Source organism: Chelonoidis abingdonii, chromosome 1, assembly GCF_003597395.2.
Source record: "Chelonoidis abingdonii isolate Lonesome George chromosome 1, CheloAbing_2.0, whole genome shotgun sequence".
NCBI lineage: Eukaryota > Metazoa > Chordata > Testudines > Testudinidae > Chelonoidis > Chelonoidis abingdonii.
Window position 1 is genome coordinate 199,928,764 of NC_133769.1, and position 17,311 is coordinate 199,946,074.

At 42.0% G+C, this 17,311-nt stretch overlaps 1 protein-coding gene across 1 annotated transcript; it reads right to left on the minus strand.

Moving 5' to 3' along the window:
* Positions 1–15,711: 15,711 nt before the first annotated feature.
* LOC116835436 (claudin-8-like) lies at positions 15,712–16,380 on the minus strand. Its single transcript, XM_032798283.1, has one exon. It carries the CDS (start codon positions 16,378–16,380, stop codon positions 15,712–15,714), a length of 669 nt encoding a protein of 222 aa, XP_032654174.1.
* Positions 16,381–17,311: the final 931 nt, after the last annotated feature.

The window sequence follows — 17,311 nt, forward strand, 5'->3', positions numbered from 1 at the left end:
TCACCACCAGATGTCAGGGTACAGCTCATCCTGACTCTGCTTACACTACGATGAGTGTTCAATACATGTATTTGAACCCCAGCAATGTATATGAGTAGTTCAAATTGTTCCTTCCGTTGTACATTGCTTTGCTACTTGTCTACATAGAATTTCCCTTTGCTTTGTTAAGCTCCTCATATCCTATTTAGTCATAAAAATCCTAAATACTTCAATGTGATCTGCAAATTTGGCTACCTTCTTGCTCGCCCCTTTTTCCAGATCACTGAGAAAAATGTTAACAAATGCCAATGTTAGTAGGAATTATGGGGGCACCCCAGAGTTAACCTCCTTCCATGTTGAAAATTAACTATTTTGTTCATATACATTTTTCTATCTTTTAGCTAGTTTTTAATCCAATCCTCAGCACAAATGTTTTATTAGATGGGTTTAGGCTGAGTTTAGGCTATGTCTACACTTAAACCATTACTCTGGCACAGCTTTAGCAATTCAGTGTAGACACTCCTTACAGAGACAAGGAGGGGTTCTCTCACGACTATAGTTAATCTACCTCCCAGAGGTGGTAGCTGTGTTGACAAGAGTACTTCCATTGACCTAGTGTTGTCTACACCGGAGGTTAGGCTGGCTTAACTACATCACTCAGAGGTTTGGATTTTTCACACTCCTGAGCAACATACTTGGGTCGACCTAACTTTTAGTGTAGACCCAGGCTGACTGTATTTTTGTGCTCACAGAACACCTGAAAGCAGATTGTGATTTCCTCAAAATAAGTCATTGCTCAAATTTATTCTGCAAGTATCATGTTAAATCTGTTTACTCTGTAGCTTGATTATGACCAGACAAATAGGAACCAGGAATTCCTGGACCTAATCCTAATCTGGGTAAATTGTCATAGCTCCCTTGGTGTTTTTTAGAGCTGTGATGATTTACACTAGCTGAGATTCTGGCCCCTGAGTACTATTTGGGGTCCAGAAGGAATTTTCCCCTGGGTCAAATAGGCAGAGAGAGGCCACGGGTCACTCTCAGGTTTAAACTAGTGTAAATGGTGAATTTTCTGTATCCTGAAGTCTTTAAATCATGATCTGAGGACATCAGTAACTCAGCGAGAGGTTAGGGTTCTATTACAGGAATGGATGGATGAAGTTCTGTGGCCTGCAATGTGCAGGAGGTCAATCAGGCTAGATGATCACAATGGTCCCTTCTGACTTTAAAGTCTAAGTCTACTAATTCCTTTCACTGCTACACTGACTATCTGAGTAGTCTTGAAAAAGTCACGTAGGGCTAGATTTTTTTTTGAAAGGTATGTAGGCCCCTATGTGCTAATGAAAATCCCACTAGGCACCTAAATACCTCTTTGAAATTTGGCCCTTTGGCCCTAATTCAGCAAAGAATTTAAGCATATGCTTAATTTCCATTGAAATAATTAAAGTTAAGCTCATGGTTACATGCTTTTGTGAACTGGAGCCTAAACTCTATTTCAGTTTCCCTCATCTGTAAAAAAAAAAAAAAATAAAGGGATGAAAAATCTTTCCTACATCAAAGGGGATGTTGTGCAAATTCATAAATTAATATTTGTGCAGCACCAAATAAGTGCTAAGCATTAGACACTCGTCGTGCTTAGCATCATTTTCTAGGCCATCATGCTTTCCAGCAGACTCTTCTCAGTTAGGTGCTTGTAGCATTTCAGAACTTGTCTCTTATTTTGCAAACTGTGTTTGTGTTGAGGTTTCAAGTACAAAACTGTATGGTTAATACAGTATTTCAAATGACACTAGTATTGCTTTTTCCTGTACTTTCTGAACATCCCAGTTTTTCCCTGCTCAATTGCTATTGCCATAATATAGATTTTGACCCTTCTTCATCTTTGCCCCACCATACCTATTGCTGCTACTTGTATTATATATTATAACCACCATACTCTGCTTTTATTTTTATATATAGATTGCAGTAAACGACAAAGCATTCTCTGATACTTTTGTATAGAAGATACCTTGCAGAAATAAATGATAGAATATGACTAACGTGATCACATAGTTTGAGTCACAAAAGAAAAGGTCAAAGTAGTCTAGGAACACATTGCCTTCTCTCTTCTCCCCCGTACCCCCCCCCCCGATGAATAAATAGTTTCACTGGGAATTTGAGGAATCTAAGGATTTATGGTTTTGACAGCAATGGGAGAAGAGATGTGTTCCACTAATTATTGATAAAAACATATATATCAATAACTTTATTTAGTGCTGAAAGGGGCAGTAGATTCATTTTGTTTTACCAAGCCACCAGAAGTGATGATTTCTGTTTTTCAGTCATTATGAAGACTTAAAGATTTAGACATCAATAAATGCACTTCCCGTGCTCATACTTGCTTTATTAACACTGTTAGAATCAGCATTTGAAAAAATAAGCAGCAATTTGAATTCATTCAAGCAGATGCATGGTAACAGATCTTGCAATTAGGTGATGAGTTTATAAGAGTTGTTTTCTTTCAAGCTATCCTAGAAAATATAATCATTGTCTGAACCATACATGCTAAGGACCATACATAGTTTGAACTTTATGGTAACAAGGAGATTGGGTCTAAATTAAGGATTGATGACTCAGTCATCACTGAGCTGAAAACAGAAAAATAAACCTCATCCAGCAGTACAAAGAGAGTTTTTCAGCAGTTCCAGAATAACATTAGTAAACAGATTTCTTTCCTCCCAATTGCATGTTAATGCTTAATCAGTTAATAAGTTGACCTTTATGTTTTAACAATACTTTGCAAAAATTGTTTATATATTGAGCATTATTTTTCATTGTTTCTTCTGTAAAGGTAAACCTTTAAGAAGTGAAGTCTCATATAAATCATGGGTTTATGAAAGTCATAAAGCTAGCGACTTTTTACATGAATAGATTATGTACTTTAAGTGAAGAAAAATGGATCATTTCTACTTCTTACTAGTGTTTTAAGTAATACATAGATTTTTTTCCCCAATACTAACACTATTAATTAAACATATTGCACTGAAAGAACAACTTTACATTATTCCAAAGCATAGAAACTATTGTTTTATTCTGCTGATAGTGACAAAATGCCTCTTTATGTGGCCAACTGTGCAAAACTCTGAAGCAAAGAAAGAAAGACATAACTTCTATGATATGTTTTGTTTTAAATGTGATACAAAGATTAACAAAATCATAGATCTGAGAGCTTTATACTACATTGTCAGAAGATATTCTGTTCTACCAGTACCTTAGTATAAAAATATATCCATTCTTGCTGAGACTTGCAGGAGGGTGGGGAATCAGTAGCCTATGTTTATCTGGGTCCCACACAAAACTTTATTATTTTATTCTTTGGCCATGCAGCTGAAGTTAACTGACTAGCACTATTCTCATAACTATGCTGATATCAGTGATAATTATGGTGCATAAATAACTCAGGAAAATATGTGACCATCAAAATCCACTTTGGGGGTGGGGGAGCTGTATCCTAAAAAGAAGAAAAAAATTAGGAAGGAATTTTAGCCTCTGACAAGGGAAATAAATACATAAGAGAGTAAATAAAATAAAGTGCTTGACAGTATTGTTCTAAACTTTGTGAAACTGTGATATTTTGAACCATGAAAGGTAACATTGCAATGATTTGGTTAATGTGTCTGTACAATTTACGAATTCTGGTTGATGCTATGAAGTTGTTATGAAAATTGTTATATCCTAGACCAGGGATGGGCATACTTTTTTTTTGGCCAGAGGGCCATATCAGGGTTGCAAAACTGTATGGAGGGCCAGGTAGGGAAGTCTGTGCCTCCCCAAACAGCCTGACCCCCACCCCCATCTGACCCCTCCCACATCCCACCCTCTGACTGCCCTCCCTGAGAACCCCTGACCCATCCAACCCCCCCCCACACTCCTTGTCCCTTGACTGTTCCCTCCTGGGACCGCCCCACCCCTAACCTCCCGCCAGGGACCCCACCATCTAGCCGACCCCATCCCACTCCCTGATTGCCCTGACCCCTATCCACACCCCCAGCCCCCTGATAGGCCCCCTGGGACTCCCACACCTATCCAACCCTGCCCCTGTTCCCTATCCCCTGACTACCCCATCCAACGCTCTCTGCTCCCTGTCCCCTGACTGCCCCCCGGGACTCCCTGCTCTCCACCCACTTACCATGCCAAAGCAGCCACACTGCCACGCTGGTGACACAGCACCCTGAGGCTGTGGGGGAGGGGGGAAGCAGAAGAGGGGCCGGGGGCTAGAGTCCCCAGCTGCGAGCTCAGGGGCCAAGCAGGACAGTCCCATGGGCTGGAGGTGGCCTGTGGGCCATAATTTGCCCACCTCTGTCCTAGACTGCCTCAGTGTAAGTCGAATCCATCGTTGGCTGACAAGGGCTGCATCAAGTCCCTCCTAGACTAGATACAATGGTTCAATAGAACTTAGTGGCCACCTGTTCAGGTGAAAGCACCATGGAACAACGGGTTAGTTGAAAGGTAGGAGAACCAGTTTTCTCCTACTTCTCTGCTGGGGACTGGTGCATAGGCGCAGACTCCGTGGGTGATTTGGGGCTGGAGCACCCCTGGGAAAAAAATTGATGGGTGTTCCCCTCCCCACTCTGCCCCCGCTGCAGCTTGCCTCTGCCTCCATGAGTGCACTTCCACGTCCTGCTTCTCCCCACTCCCTCCCAGTACTTGCTCCACGAAAGGGGCAGGGAGAGAGGGGGGAGGAGGGGGAACGTGGTGCACGGGATGAGAGGTGGGGCTGGGGAGAGGATTTGGGGAAGGGATCCAATGGGGCAGGGAGGGGGCAGAGTTAGGGTGGGGACTTTGGGGATGGGGTTGGAATGGGAGTGGGGCCAGGGGCGGGGACGAGGTGGAGTTCGGGCAGGTCCACGGGAGGGGAAAGTTGGGGGCATGGGCACTCACCAGTGCCGGAGAAATTGGCGCCTATGGACTGGTGTATAGAGAGTGGAAAATCTTCAAATGCACTTCATGCTGGGGAAAGCAAGAAGGGAGAAGTAACTGACGGCCTATCATAAATAGATAGCTAAGGGTTAATGTTTCTTTTACCTGTAAAGGGTTAACAAAGGGAACCAAACACCTGACCAGAGGACCAGTCAGGAAACTGGATTTTTCAAAGTGAGGGAGGGAACTTCTGGGTGTGTTTTGTCTTTGTTCTGCCTGTTTGTTTTCTCTCGGCTATGAGGGAAGAGTTTTTTTTTTTCTATCTCCAAGCTTCTTTCTACCCTTCTGTTCCCAAGTTGTGAGTACAAAAGGAAAAGCAATAGGTTTATATTGTATTTTGTATTTACATGTGTGGAGTTGCTGGAATGTTTAAATTGGATATCTTTTTGAATAAGGCTGATTATTCATATTTTCTTTTAAGCAATAGCCCTGTGTTATGTCATCTTGATGCAGTGATCATGTCATGTGTTTTTTCTTTCTTTTTTATATAAAGCTTTCTTTTTAAAACTTGTTGGATTTTCTTTTCCTAGTTAAGGCAAGGGGATAGGAATCTCTGTGCCAGGAGTACTGTCTCTCTCAGGGAAAGACTGGGAGGGGGGAGAAGAAGGAGGGGGGAAGGTAAATCGTCCTCTCTGTTTTGTGTTTCAAGGGATTGAAGCAGGGAAATCTCCTAGTATCCCCAGGGCGGGAAAATCTGGGAGGAAGTAAAGAGCAGGAAGGGAAGTGGGTTATTTCCCTTTGTTGGAGGCTCAGGGCATCTGAGTCTTGGGGGTCCCCCAGGGAAAGGTTTGGGGAGACCAGAGAGTTTATCAGGTACTCAGAATCCTGACTGGTGGCAGCGAGATAAGATCCAAGCTGGTAATTAAGCTTAGAGGTTCATGCTAAGCACCCAGATTTTGGACGCTAAGGTCCAGATTTGGGAAAGAGGCTTATGATACGACCATTGTAGATTTTTGTGAAGGGCTGTTGAATCAGACCCATTCTGCTTCAGACTGGTAATGCACTAAAGGTTTCAGAGCAAGGCAGCTTTAACACCTTGAGGTGCTGATGCTTGCCTTTAAAAACCACAGAGGCTGGGTAGACCAGAGGAAGATTCACAGAACCTCAGAGGACGTTTTGGGCAGGAAAGGGAAAGAGACAGGCAGTCTTTGGAAGCAGGGCTTCCAGTCTAACTGTAGGTCAGAGAAGGCTCCAAGTTTCGGAAGAGAAATTATGAGCTGCAGGGGCCAGTTTTGTTCAGCATCTTTATTAATGATCTGGATGCAGGACCGGCGCCAGGGTTTCTCGTGCCCTAGGCGCACGGCCATTTTGCCGCCCCCCGCACTGATCCCATGGCTCCGGTGGAGCTGCCGCAGACATTCCTGCGAAGGGTCCGTTGGTCTGTGGCTCTGGTGGAACTGCCCCAGGCATGCCTGCGGGAGATCCACCGGAGCCGCAGGAGCAGCCGACCATCCGCAGGCATGACTGTGGAAGCTCCACCGGAGCCGTGGACCAACGGACCCTCCACAGGCATGACTGCGGCAGGTCAACTGGAGCCGCCTGCCGCCCCCCCAGCAAAATGCCATCCCCTCAGTAATCCTGGCACCCTGGGCGATTGCCTAGGCTGCCTAAATGGTAGCGCCGGCCCTCTCTGGATGATAGGATGGATTGCATCCTCAGCAAGTTCGCAAATGACATGAAGCTAGGGGGAGAGGTAGATATGCTGGAGGGTAGAGAGAGGGCCCAGAGTAACCTAGACAAATTTGAGGATTGGGCTAAAAGGTTCAACAAGGAAATGTGCAGAGTCCTACACTAGGATGGAAGAATCCCATGCACCTCTACAGGCTGGGGACTGACTAGCTAAGCTGCAGTTCTGCAGAAAAGGACCTGAGGGTTACAGTGGATGAGAAACTGGATACGTGTCAGCAGTGTGTCCTTGTTGCCAAGAAGGCTAATGACATATTGGACTGCATTAGTAGGAGCATTGTCAGCAGGTCGAGGGAAGTGATTATTCCTCTCTGTTTAGCACTGGTGAGGCCACATCTGGAGTATTGTGTCCAGTTTTGGGCCCCCCACAGCAGAAAGGATGTGGACAAATTGGAGATAGTCCAGCAGAGGGCAACAAAAATGATTAGGGGGCTGGGGCACATGACTTACAAGGAAAGGCAGAGGGAACTGGATTTGTTTTAGTCTGCAGAAGAGAAGAGTAAGGAGGGATTTGATAGCTGCCTTCAACTACCTGAAGAGGGGTTCCAAACAAGATGGAGCTCGGCTGTTCCCAGTGGTGACAGATGACAAAACCAGGAACAATGGTTTCAGGTTGCAGTGGGGGAGGTCTAGGTTGGATATTAGGAAACACTCTTTCACTAGGAGGGTGGTGAAGCACTGGAATTGGGTTACCTAGGGAGGTGGTGGAATCTTCCCTCCTTACAGGATTTTAAAGCCCAGCTTGACAAAGCCCTAGCTGGGATGATTTAGTTGGTCCTACTTTGAGCAGGGACTTGGACAAGATGACCTCCTGAGATCTCTTCCAACCCTAAGCTTCTGTGATTCTATGTCCTGGGTAGAGGACTCTGCCTAAACCCAGAGAACCCACTAGAGTGGTGAGGAAGCTGTGGTGGGAAAATATTTATAGATGTGTGTACTAAATAGAGAACAGTGGTATTGAGACTCCTATGCAAAGTCTGTTTCTGTGCCTGTTGGTTTTCACTGTTGCATGCAGTTGAAGTCGTAAGCTATATGTCCAGTGCACCCACATGGCTGAAGTTCTGGAAGAGGGTGTGTTTAAACTGTAGGAGTGTCCAGGCTAGAGGGACGAGGTACAGTCAGCATTGATTCCAGGGGCTGGATAGTTGGCATCAGAGGCTCTTAGCACTCAAGATGGGTGCTACAGAGAGAATCTGTACCCCAAGAATATGCCTAGAAACCCCAAACAAGGGGCAGTGCCTGGACTCTGTACAGACTCTGGAGGTTTAAAGCATATCAGATCCAGTGGGCACGTGCACTCTGGTGGGCATCCAACTGGGGGAGCTCAGCTAGACATGTTACAAACATAATTTAAAGACCATTTTTTGTAAATGATGTAAAATCATGATGTAATGTGCACATCAGTAACTTTACCACAAGCTGCAGGGAGTGTGTATCCCAGAAAGGTGATAAGGAAAGAGAAAAAGTGGGCTAAAAGTAAAGTTCAAAAGTCAATTTCAATCTGTTCTCCTCTTATTAAATACTAAACTATTGACCAAACATTTGTGATGTCAGAGCTGAATGCAAACAATTGTAACTGGTATTATCATGGTCAGTGCTCTGAGGGCCTGATCCATTGACTTCAACAGGCTTTAGGAGTCTTTCCGCTGATGTCAGTGACCTCTGGATCTGACCCTCATTCCCATCACAAGAGGAGTATACCATTGTGGTAAAGCCTCCTTTCCCAAACCTGGACTTTAGCGTCCAAAATCTGGGTGCTTACTAAGCTCCCCCAAGCTCACTACCACTTGGATCTTTTATGCTGCCAAACCAAACTAGGACTATTGGGGTTCTATTACGCCCGAGTCACCACAGCCTTTCTCCTGGGGACCCCCCAAGACCCAGAACCCTGGGTCTCCCTCTCGTCCTCTCCCAGCTTCCCCCCCCTTCCCTGGGTTAGCTGGTGCGAGACTAGACTTCGCTCCTTGAATGCAAAACCAAGAGAGCTATCACTTCCCCCGAGGTCAGGCATTCACAGCTAATCAAGCTAGCACACAAGGAGATATCCCCCTCCTGGTCTCCTAGCAGTAAACTAGAGAAAACCCTCAAACACAAGAGAACAGAGATGATTCTTTCTCTCTTCCCCGTCCTGTCCGCCTCGGGACGATAGGAAAACCCACAGCCTGGCTTTCCTTTCCCCTTCTCTGTCTCACTAGGAACGAAACTTCCACAAGTTTTAAGAAGAAAACTTTATATAAAAAGAAAGAAAAACAAACAATAATCTTGCATTAAGAACTAATACGGCTCTGCTTATAAGAAAAATCTAATAAACAGTCTGATTTAAAAGATAGCCCGATTAAACCAGTCCAGCAAATCAACATACATGTAAATAAACACAAAGCAATAACAGCCTATTTACTTTGTTCCTTTTGTACTCACAGATGTTTGGAAAACTTTGAGATAAGATGGAGTGTGAAGAAAAAAGCTTGTTTACCCACAGCCGAGAGAACAACAAAGACCCTGCAATCACACACCTGTAAATACAACACAAAGCTCCTCACAGCCGAATTACTTGTGTTCCTTGTACATACAGAGGCTTTTAGGTAGAATATTTGAGATAAGATGGAGTTAGAAGAAAAGCTTGTTTACCCACAGCCGAGGAAACAAAAAAGACCCTGAGTATACAAATTCCCGCCCCTGACTTTTAAACAATCCAGTTCTCTGATTGGTCCTCTGGTCAGGTGTTTGGTTCCCGATATAACCCCTTTACAGTAAAAGAAAATTAACCCTTACCTTATCTATCTACTTATGACAACCATCCACAACTATTACCTTCAAATCCATATGTCTTTTGCACTATATTTAATACTCTTTCATTCAGTATCAAATTCATAGGGAAGTTTTTCATTTCATGGAATGTGTTGTGAAATGGTATCTTTAGGAACACCATCCCAGTGTTACAGGACTATCTGATTCATAGTATTATGCACAGTGCATTGCTCATAAATATTTGTCCTTCCTCTGATGATTTGCCATAGGCACAGCATTGTCAGGAAAAGCTTAACATACAATTACTCTGTTGAGTTGTGGTTTTTTTTCAACACTAAGACGTCAGCTGGATTTTTCTGATGATATGCAACACATACGGGGAATAGTTGATGTTGGCACTGGGTAAGAATGGGGAAATGACACAAGCACTTCTGTGCTTGGACGAAGTTCACTGTAATAGTAGATTAGCTTTGGCAAAATTCTTCACTGGATTGTGATAGCCTATGAGGAAGATATAAAATCATACATGGTAGAGCTAATTACTCATACTAGTGTTTTAGCTGATCAGCTCTTAAATACCTCCAATGACAATGCCTTCACTACTTCTCTTGGGTAGTCTGTTCTAATGTTCCTCCTCTCACTCTCATCTTTGTGCCTGTATTATGGTGTGTCCTATGCTTATTAAATTAGATCAAAGCAGCAATGAGAGCTCACTAATTCTAGAAGCTGTATGTTTGTCATAGGTGTTGATGTCACATGGTGAAGTAACATTTTGTGTAAGAGGGCATAGTATCGGGATAAGAAAGGGGACATGAGAATAAGTGTATGTGAAAGGAAGCCATGTTCCAAAATAGGCCCAGAGATAGCCATACAAAAGCATGTGTGTGTATGTGCCCATGCAGTGGGTAGTTGTTTGCAAATACAAATGGAACTGTGTGTGTGTGTGTTATATACATGTACAAATGTGGAACTGTCAGGGGAACATCTCTTGTGATTCTGTCTATCTCCACACTGTAGAGCCAGAAGTGGGGAGGTAACTGTCGGCCATTTTCGATTCTGGCAAAAGGCTGTTTGATCAGACCCATCCTGCATAATAGACTGGAAATGCACTAAAAGAGTTCAAGATGGCTTTAACACCCACCTCCCTTCCAGAATCACTGTTGTGCCTCCAGTATGAGCTAGTCCTCCACTTTCCTGGCTTTAAGTTTGGGATTCCCTTGGGGTCAGCAGCAAAGCAATTTTGGAGGCAATAGTGGCAATCTGTGCACACCCCAGAACCTGCATCTTGTCACAATGCTCGGAAGCTAATTCAGGCAAGGGGAGGAAAAGAAAATCTAACTGGGCCCTTGCACAGGCAGCCATCATCATGCTTCCTTTATCCTAATGGCTTCAGAAACAGCTTTAGCACCAGCATCTGTCTCTCTTGCAATTCCCACTATTCCCCTTCAGGAGCCAGTAACTTATAGAACTGCTCCCTGCAGAGTTCCTCTGAGCTGTGTGCATTTACAGCCTTGTAAGTCTAGCACTGTGTAGTGTGAGGAAGGGTGGCAGACTAGGCCTTTAGAGACCAGAAACCAATTTACCCAACAAGGTCTGGGCCTATAAAAAAAATATATTTTAGTTAATAATAGAATTTTTCCTTCACACATGAAGCTTTTGCTGCCAGTTTATGTTAATTTCAGGATATATGTGACAGTATGCAAGAAAATGTTTGTTTGGGGTCTAGAGTATTTTTTTGTCTCCCAGTACCATCTGGCACTACAGTGTGAATCTTTTAATGAATAAACATTGCTTATCAGTCTGTCAGTCACTCATCCATTCGATAGAAACTGAAATGCTAATTTACTCATCATCTTAGTCATATGGTAATCAGGGACAATTTAACAAAATTCCAAGACAAAGCCTACAAATTAAGGACACATGTCAAAAACGGGCAACATAGATTTAGAAAGCTTAATGTGTCTTTCAATTAGACTAACACAAGGAGTAATACCCACCTGAGGTTTTTGCAGTTTCTATTTTTAAAATGCTGCACGCCTCCCCCCCCGGCCTTTTTTTTTTTTTTTGGCACCAAGGGATGATGTCAGATTTGTCAGTAAAATTGGAATAGACTTTTTTTAGATAAAAGTAGATGTTTAAAAAGGGAATGCTGGAGGGACCGGTTTGATAAAATCATTCAATGGTGGCTTTCACATAGATATTGCTTATTCAGATACTGTCCAAATAGTCATAGAGTGTATATTTTATGATTAATTACTGCAGGTTCAATTGTTTTGGGATTATTTTGTCAGTTACCTTATCAAAGCACATCAACTGAATCTAGTTTTTGTAATTTTGCTACCCCATCACAACAGCAATTACTATAATGTGAGAATTGTGCCCTCCAGTATTAGAGTGAGTAAAATATCCTTGATCAAAAGGGCACTTCTCCTTAAAACTTGTCATATTAGCAGGACTTGTTCAGTTTGTAGTCTTATTATCTGAACCCATTAAGAAGCAAGAAAAATAAACATAGGTGGAAGTTTACTTTTCCACTGCTTGTGCACCCTGAATAATACCTTAGCATTTTTCATTATTCATATGACCGAACAAAAGAGAGTGAGAAGCCTGTTATAGGTGATGGGCAAATGTAGTAAAATAAGAACGTGGAAAAATCTCAACCTTTTCTTTGAACTAAACCCACTATTTTTAAGGACTGTAAATATTGAGGGGAAATATTTGAATTAGCCCATTAGTGCTCATCTCCTTAGTACAATCAGCTGTGTCCCTCACAATCAGCAGGATGCATATACAAAAAAGAAATGTTTCCCCTTTGTTTTAATTTCTCTTCTGAAGCCCAGTAGTTTCTTTCTACCTTTACTGATGTTCCAGTTGCAAGATACCATTCTCTCAGCAGGTCTGGAGGTGCCTGCTGGTCTGGATCCAGTGCAGCTGCAAAATTCAGACCTTTTGCGTCGTCAGGCTCCTTTAGGTCAGAGAGATGCTGTGAATTCAAAGGGATCTCTGAAGGAAAGATGCTCCTGCAAGAATGTCTTGCCTGGAGAAACAAGGGGGAACTGATCCATCAAGAAGGGACTGCAAGCAAAAGCATGGGCTTGTGGATCAGGGAGAGATCGAGAGTGAGGGAGGGGAAAATGCAGGTTAGGGTAAGGGAATGGAGAACTACATGACTCGCTGAATCTGCACCATGAGCAAGATGATCTGTTGGAGGAAGGGAAAATCAGCAGGATTTATGGAGGAAGGGAAGAATTAATATTGGTAAAGAATTTGGATCTACTTGAACTGAGAGGAGGCAGAGATGGGGGAAGGGAAAGTGTGGCTGGGGGGAAAAAAACGTATTTTACATGATTTAGTGTGCTGAATGCAGTAAAAACTCAGCTCCTTGAAAGCTCATGCGCTGACCTCGCCTGACTTCTTATCTAAGCATGTTCTTCCTAAAAGGGTGTTTGTTTGCTTTTACTCAACAAGCATTTATTACAGTAGTCGTATAATATCAACTTATTCTAGAACTTGGACTGAGACTATCCGGCCCCAAGTCAGTAAACAAACTCCAATGTATGTATAAACGGGGGTGTTTCTGTGTGTCAGGAAAAATGGAGGGGGATAAAAGAAATGACCCCTCTGCTCTTGCACTGCATCGTTACTGATTAAATTTAAACCAACTCCCATTGAAGTCTTTGAGAGTCTTTCCATTGACTTTAATGGGAGTTGTTACACACTTTATTGTTACCTTCCAAAACAATTCTTTGTTTGTGCATATCATTAGAATATCAAAGAAAGTATGCATTCATTTGACTTAAATCCTGACTGATCCTTCTTTTCATGATGAGGAAATATTTTGCTAAGTCATAAATTTTTCCATAAATTGGATCTCTTGGTTATATCTTAATAACTGTCTTATTTTCTCCAGATTTTCTTCCATCCTTAAGATAGATAGATATATATTTCAGAATCAGCTTTTGAAATTTGGTCGTGTTCCAGGCAGCTTCTTACAAACAAGTCTTGGAAGTTGTCAGTAAATCAGTTTTGAGTGTTTTATTTCCCAAGGAATCAGACCGCCTCTGTTTATTATATAGCAAATCCTAAGACCTAATGCATAAAACAATATTGAAGTAGGAGAGCACTGGTGATAAGGCGATTAAAGCACCTTTCACTGGCTATAAAGAAAAATATTTATTCACTTTAATATATTTAAAAAAAAAAAGCAAGAGTAAAGGAAAGAGCAAAATATACTTTTAAATATATACAAATTTCTTAGCTCTTAACTGTCATTTCCAAAGCTATTTCTTCCTGTAATCTCAAAAATATTTAAATGGATGGTCACATCAAGTTATTAAACTCAGTATTAAATACTGACATTAAAAAACCTAGTAATAAAACATACAGTTGGTCATAAGGTCACAACAGTTGCAGGGTGGGAGGGAGAAGAGGATTGTGAATGTAGTATCTTAAAAGTAAATACATCCATGTGGCCGGTTCTGTTTATTCACTGACATAGTCAAAGCACAATTCCTCTTTAATGTTCATGAAGGACCATACCTGTTTTTTAGGAATCATACTAAGTCATGTATAGTCAACCTGTAAAACTCGTTGCAAGGGAATGTGAAGGCCAAAACTATAACAGGGTTGAAAAAAGGATTAGATAAATTCATGGAGGATAGATCCATCAATGGTTATTTGCCAAGATGGTCAGGGATGTAACCCTGTGTTATGAGTGTCCCTACTGTCTGATTGCCAGAAGCTAGGAGTGGACAACATAGCTTGGATTACTTGATAATTGCCTGTTCTGTTCATTCCCTCTGAAGCACCTGGCATTGGCCACTGTTGGAACACAGGATAATGAGCTAGATGGATCACTGGTCTGACCCAGTATGTCCATTCTTATATTTTTAAGACCTTGCCACATCTACATTTGATGCTTGTTCTGTGTTCTTTTTCAGAAAAGTTGAGTCCTCTGTGCTTTTATTCAGGTATTACTGGTGTTCTGTCCTTTTCCCTGTAGCATATAACCATGGGTCTCCATGTCTCTGAGAGCTGGAGTAAGAGAGTATCATTTGCCCCTAGATTTCTTAATTCCTCAAAATGTGCTCCTGAAAATGTGATTCCTTTGTAGTGCTGCCTTTCGTGAGGCCATTTCTTACTAAACTGAACGTACGTCTATTGTGTGAATTGGATTGATTTTTGCAGTTGTCTTTAGCTGGTGTGTGAAAAGCAAGTCTTTTAGAAAGGTCATCCACAATTCATGCCAGAACCCCAGGAATCATCCATTTCCCCTCCCCCACACTCTAGGCCTCATGCTGCAGTTACTATCCATCCAGTCAAGGCAAATCTTTGAACAGAGCGAAACATCCTTTACCACTGAGAATTGGTGCTCCCATTCATTATGCTTGTGGAAATTCTTGCTGAGGCAGTCTGCAGATGTGTTAATTACTCCCAGATGTTGCACAGCCAACAGGGTGATCTGATGTCTGATGCACCAATTCCAGAGTTTAATCACCTCCATGCAAAGTGAGGTGGACCTTGCTCTTCCCTGGTTATGTTGTACACCCCATAGTCATAACTCTGACATGGATGGTATGGATGAAAGGTAAAAATCTTTTGCTGGCTTTGAACACTGCATAAAGTTTGAGGAGACTGGTGCACAGTTTGGACTCCAGCAGAATGCAAGAGTCCTGAGCCTGACTGTCCAGGTGCGCTCCCCAGCCCAATAGAGAGGCATCCATAATGAGTGACTTTGTGGTAGATGGAGAATCAAAGGGGACCCCTACGCATAGTGTCTCTTTGGTTTCCCACCAGATAAACAATGCTAGAATGTTGTGAGGGACTAAGATTTGCTTGTTCAAGACATTTCTGCTCAGAACATAGACTGTCCGCAACCATGCCTGGAGGCACAAAAGATGGTGTTGGACAATAGAGTGAGTGAGACAATAATCATTAAGGACAGTAAACATGAGGGTTCACATTTTTTTTTTGTATAACCATTAAAACACAAATTGTCAACATCATATGTCGAAACATACAAAGCAAATATCTTAAAATCAAACTCTAATAAATTCTCAAGTGGCATATTTCTTTCTTTGCCTATCTGCAAATTTTGATTATTACTAATGGAAATATTCATTTCATCGGTTTGTATGTGTGGTGAAATGAACATGTACTGACAAAAATCTAGTCCTTCCAAGGCTAATGATAAAAAATAACAATAATAATAATGATAGATAGATAATAGTGAATTACAAATGAATCAAACTGTTCCTACTTTAGCCACTTACAATTCAAAGTAGGCATTAATGTCCATCAGTACAAATCAAAATGCTAAACAGAAAGATCACAAAACAGCTAGACATAAGCATGTTTGGTTGTGGATTTCATTTCCACATCCTCAAACTTGTGCAGTCTATGGCAGGAATGTGATGAATACTTCCGTGTTCTGGGTTTGTCAGCACAGCTATAAAAGCTACAAAATATTGCTCCTCCTATCATGAGAAATGCTGAGCTCACCCAACCTAAGTAGAGGGCAGCTCCCAGGTCTCGTTTCAATCCTGCATGAACTGCTGGATTATAGAAGTCTCCAATGATGTTGCTGGCAGTCCAAGATACAGGTATCAAAATTAGAATCCCAGTTAGGATAAAAATGATCCCAGCTGCCAGCAGAATGTTACTCCTGACTTGCTTGTTATCCCCAACACACACAGTGCACTTCATGCCAATAATGGCTGTCAGAAAGGCAATAACGGACAGCATCACAGCAAAACACATCAGTCCTCTGGATACTTCTAAAATAGGTGGGAGTGCCAGCACGGTGTCATAGAATTTACACTGCATCTTGACATTGACTTGATAGATGCAATTCATCCATAGTCCTTCCCAAATGTTCTCAAACACCACAATATTACCTTCAATGAAAGCAGACACTCTCCACTGAGGCATGGCAGTGATTGCAAAAGTCCCAGTCATGCCAATGCCTCCAAGTATTAGGCCTGTGATTTGCAGTGCCCAACAAGCCATAGTCTTTCTGAGACAGGTGCACCAAAAAATAGTCCACAGGAACGTGTTTCCAAAGCAGAGTTTCTTGGAGATAAAATCTAGAGCAAGAAAGAATCTTTGCTATAGTAGTTTGCTTGTGTGCCAAAGGGACTTTGAAGCAATTTCAGTTTGTATTTCTGAAGTTCAAATAGGCAGCAGTCCATTGCTGACTGAGTAGAAGGACCTGCTATTTATCTGCTTTGATATTTGAAAGACCTCTGACTAGAGCACTTCACAGTCAGGCCCAACAGCTTTCCAGCCAATGAGAGGGTAGATAGGGTGTATCTAGGAATATCATACTTGACTTCATTGCTCCTTAGTGATGCTATAATTAAGTGTGTGTCAGGGTCCCCATTATAGAAAGCTAATTACAGGGTTAATTATTCCACAACAAAACTGCATCTGTGTTGAAACAGAAAACATGAGGTGTTAGCGCAGGACTTAATTTCTGTCATGTAAAATATTGCATAACTTAGATCAGTCTAATTATTTCTATGATGAAAGCTAAAATGGCATTTAAGGTGGGGCTTACATGCTTTTTGCCCTCCCCTAGTTGAAAACATCTGATTTAAACCCAAAAAATGAAAACTAGCAGGCACTTACTGTAGTTCTTTAACAGTGACTCCTGGTATAAAATGTAAAAGCATAATCATAGAATTATGTACAGTAAGCTCAAGTACTGTAGTTAACATCAAAGCTTTACTTAAACAGATGCGTAATTTATAAGGACACCAAAACAAGTAGCTGGCATCATTTCATAACTTTTTCATTTGAGTCTAGAAGGAAAGGCCAGTGACAGGAAATAACCTCTCTGTGACTTCCTATTAGCAGGCAAGTGTATTCTGTTACAATAACTTCTTCTAGTGGACACTAGCAGGGAAGAAAAGCTCTCCAACAAAATAACGAGGCACTA

Bases quoted from the DNA above. Each gene is read 5' to 3' on its own strand.
- LOC116835436 (XM_032798283.1), bottom strand. From the start codon at position 16,380: ATGGCTTGTTGGGCACTGCAAATCACAGGCCTAATACTTGGAGGCATT.